The sequence below is a fragment of the Nestor notabilis genome, unplaced genomic scaffold (genome assembly GCF_000696875.1).
Source record: "Nestor notabilis isolate BGI_N333 unplaced genomic scaffold, ASM69687v1 scaffold10937, whole genome shotgun sequence".
NCBI classification, from domain to species: Eukaryota; Metazoa; Chordata; class Aves; order Psittaciformes; family Psittacidae; genus Nestor; species Nestor notabilis.
The window spans coordinates 66939-72243 of record NW_009936349.1 but is presented as its reverse complement, the minus strand read 5'-3'; the positions used below and the strand labels follow the sequence as shown (position 1 = coordinate 72243).

The 5305-nt window shown below is 56.6% G+C and overlaps 1 protein-coding gene across 1 annotated transcript in view; it reads right to left on the bottom strand.

Moving 5' to 3' along the window:
* Positions 1 to 5305, bottom strand: part of LOC104408648 (collagen alpha-2(XI) chain-like) — a gene marked incomplete at both ends in the record, with an annotated part of 53599 nt that overhangs the window by 10572 nt on the left and 37722 nt on the right. Inside the window, 5 exons of the mRNA XM_010018306.1 lie at positions 1298 to 1351; positions 1510 to 1563; positions 3889 to 3933; positions 4137 to 4190; positions 4492 to 4545. Coding sequence (XP_010016608.1) covers positions 1298 to 1351; positions 1510 to 1563; positions 3889 to 3933; positions 4137 to 4190; positions 4492 to 4545 — 261 coding nt within the window. The remainder of the gene's footprint in view (positions 1 to 1297; positions 1352 to 1509; positions 1564 to 3888; positions 3934 to 4136; positions 4191 to 4491; positions 4546 to 5305) is intronic.

Genomic DNA, 5305 nt, shown 5'->3' with positions numbered 1-5305 from the left:
CCTGCAAGGCCAAAAGGCCACTTAGGCACCCAAAACACAGCACAGGATGCAAGGAGGGCAGTGTCAATGGGAGCCACATGCCCAAAGCAATTGGGCCACCATGAGGTCTGCAAGGTACCACCTACATGTGGTGGCTACTGGTGCCTCATCACTGGGGGTGCAGGAGGGCACGGCTGTCCCCATCACTGGCTTGTCACCACCCAGCTACCCGATGCAGGGCCATTCTCTGTCCCACAACCAGCCTGCGGATGAAGCTGCCTCCAGAGGGGACACCTATCTTTCATCCCACCCAACTTCAGCCTACAGAGCATCTCTGCACCTACAGCTTTCCCACTTACAGGCAGCCCTGGAAGTCCGCGGGGACCTGGGTCTCCCCTTCTGCCCTGAAACGAGAAGGGTGCTCAGCAGCATGGTCATGGCAAAGAGACACAGGGGACCCCAAGCTGGGTGTCCTTGGACCATCCATATGTGCCCGGGCCACCGCAATGGTGCCTGTGCAGCATCAGGATAAACCCAGCCAGCAAGAAGCAGGACCAGGGTCTTGGCAAAGGGTTCCAGGATCCATGCTGCCAATGCTATAGGTAGGACATGGTGTGTATTGCAGAGTGTTGCCCATCTGCAGGGCACTGCAGCAGAGTGAGAGGAGCAAGACAGGCCTGGGAAGCACAGGGAGCCCTACCTGAGAGCCAGGAGCACCTCGTAGACCAGGGGAACCTGGCAGGGCCTGGGGAGGAAAGTGTCATCAGAGCCCCACACACATCCCTGACTGCTCCCCTCTCCCCGCGTGCAGCCCATTGATGCCTATGGCAAAGATTTCACATCCTCAGCCCAGCATAGGTGACTTGCTCGGTGCTTCTCCAGGGGGATGGAGTTAACCAGGGTAGCAGCATCAGCACTCACCTTAGGGCCAGCTTTTCCTGGGAATCCTGGTGGGCCTTGGGCTCCCTTTTCTCCCTGTGAGGAGACAAGAGATTTCCTTTGCTCCCTGTGTTTTAGTGCTGTAACCACTTAAAGAAAAACCCCACATACCCCAAACCAACCCCAAAAATCTGCCTGGCACCTCATAACAAGCCACAGGATTTGGGCAGATGAAGTGCTGGAGATCCACCAGTTCACCCAACATTAGAGCCAGCTCCAGCCATTCTCCTGTCACCGCTGCCACCTCTCTGGCTCAGCTGATGGAGATACCACCAAACCCATCCATTGGGTTCAACAGCCCAACCCAGAGATGTTTCCAAAGCCTGAACTGCCACCCCAGCACATCCCCCCACTGCTGTGCTGGGTCTCCCAGCCCTACCTTGTCCCCCCTGCGCCCTGGCCTCCCACGGTCACCATCAGGTCCTGGGTAGCCCTGGGGAGAGCGTGGTGTTAGGAAGCAGCACCTCCAGGGGATTGGGAGAAGGAGGATGCTGAGGCTGAGCTCTTGCCCAGGGAAAGGCAGGACCCCAACACTGCAGGAGCTTTGGGAGCCTCTCCCCAACCCTGCTGCTGCCGGGTGCTGTCACTTACATAGGTGCCAACAGGTCCTTGTGGCCCCTCCGAGCCAGGCTTCCCAGGCAGCCCCTGCGAGACAAGATGAGGCATCAACAAACCTCTGCTCCCGGGGCAACTTCTCATCCTTGGTGTTCACATTTGAACTCCCAAGGTCCTCCTCCACGTGCCCTCATGGCAGCCAAGAGCCTCTCAGGGCTGTTCATCACCATCACTGCTCCAGCCAGTGCCAGCTCTCACCTTTGGGCCCAAGGAACCCGGGTCTCCATCAGGTCCAGGTTTTCCCAGAGACCCCTTTGGAAATATTTGAGAAGGAGGTGTCATGGAGGTGCTGAGATGAGACCAGCCCCACCAAGCCACCACTGCTGACTCTGTGCTCAGGGATGGGCATCACTTGATCCAAACTGGGTTGGTGGGAACAAACTCTGCCACCATGGCCTGTCCTGGTGGTTCCTGCACACCAGCACCCCATGGCTGGCTCTCTGATGAGGTTGTCACTAGGGAAGGTGACATAGTGATCATAGCGAAGCCCAGCCGAGAGCAGGCTTTAAGGGAGAAGCTCTTCCCGCTGCAGGAGCTGCTCTGGGTCTCCAACATGGTGGGCAGGGACATGGGACTGTCTTCCCTGAACCTGTACCACCATTTCCACTTGGGATGGAGAAAGCTTTGATCCCCTCCCAGGACCATGCTGTTTTTCAGCCACCCATGTGCGAAGGGTTTCCAGGGGCTGCCATTCCCCATGGAGATCCTGGGAAGCTGCAAAGTCCCTCTGGTGGGCTGAATCCCTTGGGAAGTGTCCCAGCTATTTCTGCCATTGAGGCTTTTGAATGTGTTTTAACAAGAAGTTAAGACTCGCTCCTCCAGATGCCCTGATTCCCTGCTCATTCCCAAGGTGGGAAAGTCTCATATCCCCCACCAGTGGCACCAGCCCTATTGACTTCCCACCTAAGAAAATGCAGAGTTCGTGCAGAAGGAACATTATTGTGTCCTTACTATGGATCCAGGAGGACCTGCATGCCCGTGGGGCCCCTGAAAGCCAGCAGAACCCTGCAGGAAAGGACAGAAGATGGGTGATGCAGGGAAAGCAGGAGGGTTGGAGGTGCTCTCTCCTGGCATGGTCCAACACCAACCCAAACTGGAGAGGGAAGTGCAGGGTTTATTTCCTTTTGCATTTCACAACAAAGATTAACAGACACTAAAAATCCCACAGAAGGGAGAACTTGCCACCAGCCCAGGCTTTCTGCTGGGCCTGCTTTGGACAGCAGCACCAGGGATGAGAATTCATTTTTCAATGGCCCATTCCTTCCCCTTCACCCCTTAGCACTATTCTCATCAGGTCTCTGCCCCAAAGGAGCACCTTATGGCTGGTCTTGCTCCATCAGGGCCAACCACCTCTTGCCCTCCATCCCATGGACATGCTTTTGAGACACATCCCAAGGAGACAGAGCTGAGCAGAGGGAAGAGGTTACATGCAGCTCTACTCACCAGTGCTCCCCTCCTGCCCGCACTGCCCGTGCTCCCTGGGTGACCCTGCAGGACAAGCAGGTGATGATGAGGATGGGGAGCCAGAAGCAGCCTCTCCCAGTCCCACCACATCAACCCAGAGCCAGCTGATGCACATCATGGCAAGGTCCAACACAGTGTCAAGGTCTTGACCCATAAGGCCATGGGGATGATGGGGTTGGGATGTCCCCCCTCACCCCCACTGGACTCAGCTCCCCCCCAGATACAACCCTTGTCAAGTACAGAGTGTAAGATGGGAACCTGTGTACCAGGCTTTCCTTCTGTGCCTTCTGCTCCCAGGATGCCCTGCAAGCCCTGGAATGAGAATCTCACCTCAGGAAAGCAGAGCCCGTGGCAGGGTGGCCCTATCGAGGATTCAGCCAGCCCCAGAACCTCCCTCCATTATTGAAAGGTGGCACATCAGCAGTGGAATGGTCCCCAGGGTGCTGGTCTGTACTAAGCCATGGGTTCATTAATGTACAGCTCATCCCCAGGCAGCTGCTCCCTGCTCCATCCCACCTTTGGATGCTATCACTGGGAAACAACACGAGCGTGGGATGAAACCCGTTCCCACCACCACCACCTCGACCTTGTTTTCCCTCTCTTGCCCCAGCTATTTATGCCTTCACCAGACACGACCCTGAATAACAGAGTTTGCTTTAAAAGCTGTTATTTCCTGCATTTCCTATGCTGGGTGTTAAGAGGCAAGTTGTAGTGTGTCAGAACACTCCATGCAGGCTGCAAAAGCTGCTTGTCCCCAACTTATCTGTGTGAATTCCCAAGCAGAGCCAGAGCCTCCGAGCCAGCCACATCCCAGGATGCTGCTTCCCAAGAACCAGCTTCCCTATCTGAGTGCTGATGGCACCACAGGGACATGGGTCATCTCCTACTTACAGGCAGCCCTGGGACTCCGACCAGCCCACGCTGACCCACACGGCCCTGGAAAACAGGAGTGTTCAGAAAACCATCTTCTACCAGTAATAAGCCTGCAGATTTGGGGCAAAACTGGTGCCTGGAGACATTGTGGCTCAGCCCCAGCACAGCACAAGCCACCCAGTGAGGGGTCTCTGAAGCGGTTTCAGTCTCCCACAGTCAAAGATGCTCCAAGATGCAGTTACAAGTGCCAGCACCCCATTAGTTACCCGGGCTCCTCGTGGTCCTGGGTGTCCCCTCGGGCCGTCAGGTCCTTGGCTTCCCTAAAATTCACACCGAGGGATATACAAGTCATTTTAGGCAATGCTGCAGGTCTCCTCCAGTGTCTTCACCATGGTGAGCACCAAAGGGATCCATCCATCCACCTTGGCAGGTCAGTGCATGGCTGTTGTGGGTGCAGGGGTGCAGTGCATGGGGTGGAGGGTGCCAAGAGGCTCGATCATGATGCTGTCCCCTGGCTGGAGGGACACATGTTGGAGCTGATGGGCAGGGTCGCCTCATCCCTGTCCTGCGCACAAGGATGAGCACAGCCCATAAGAACCAGGGGCCACAGTGAACACTGACCTTGGGTCCCTCACTGCTGTTCAGCCCCACTGGGCCGATCTGTCCTTCTTCCCCCTGCCAGGAGAGAGGAGAGGAGTCAGCAGGGTAAATGGAGCCCCCAGTCCTCTGACTGCAGCCCCAGCTACCATTCATCCGCTGCCCTATGTAGGGGAGAAAAGAGGCTGGAGGTGATACTAACTGAATGGCAATGTGACCTGGGTGCCAGTCGAGCTTCAGGGTGGGGATGGGGCTTCCCCTGACCCCAGAATTACCACAGATGCATGGTTTGTGTTGGAAGGGACCTTAAAGCTCCTCCAGCTCCAACCTCCTGCCACGGGCAGGGACACCTTCCACTAGAGCAGGTTGCTCCAAGCCCCTGTGTCCAACCTGGCCTTGAACACTGCCAGGGATGGGGCAGCCACAGCTTCTCTGGGCACCCTGTGCCAGCACCTCAGCACCCTCCAAGGGAAGACCTTCTGCCTCAGAGCACATCTCAATCTCCCTTAAAGCTCCTCCAGCTCCAACCTCCTGCCACGGGCAGGGACACCTTCCACTAGAGCAGGTTGCTCCAAGCCCCTGTGTCCAACCTGGCCTTGAACACTGCCAGGGATGGGGCAGCCACAGCTTCTCTGGGCACCCTGTGCCAGCACCTCAGCACCCTCCAAGGGAAGACCTTCTGCCTCAGAGCACATCTCAATCTCCCTCCTGGCAGGTTCAAGCCATTCCCCTTGTCCTGTCCCTACATCCCTTGTCCAAAGCCCCTCTCCAGGTTTCCTGGAGCCCCTTTATGCACTGGAGCTGCTCTAAGGTCTCCCTCGAGCCTTATACAACTATC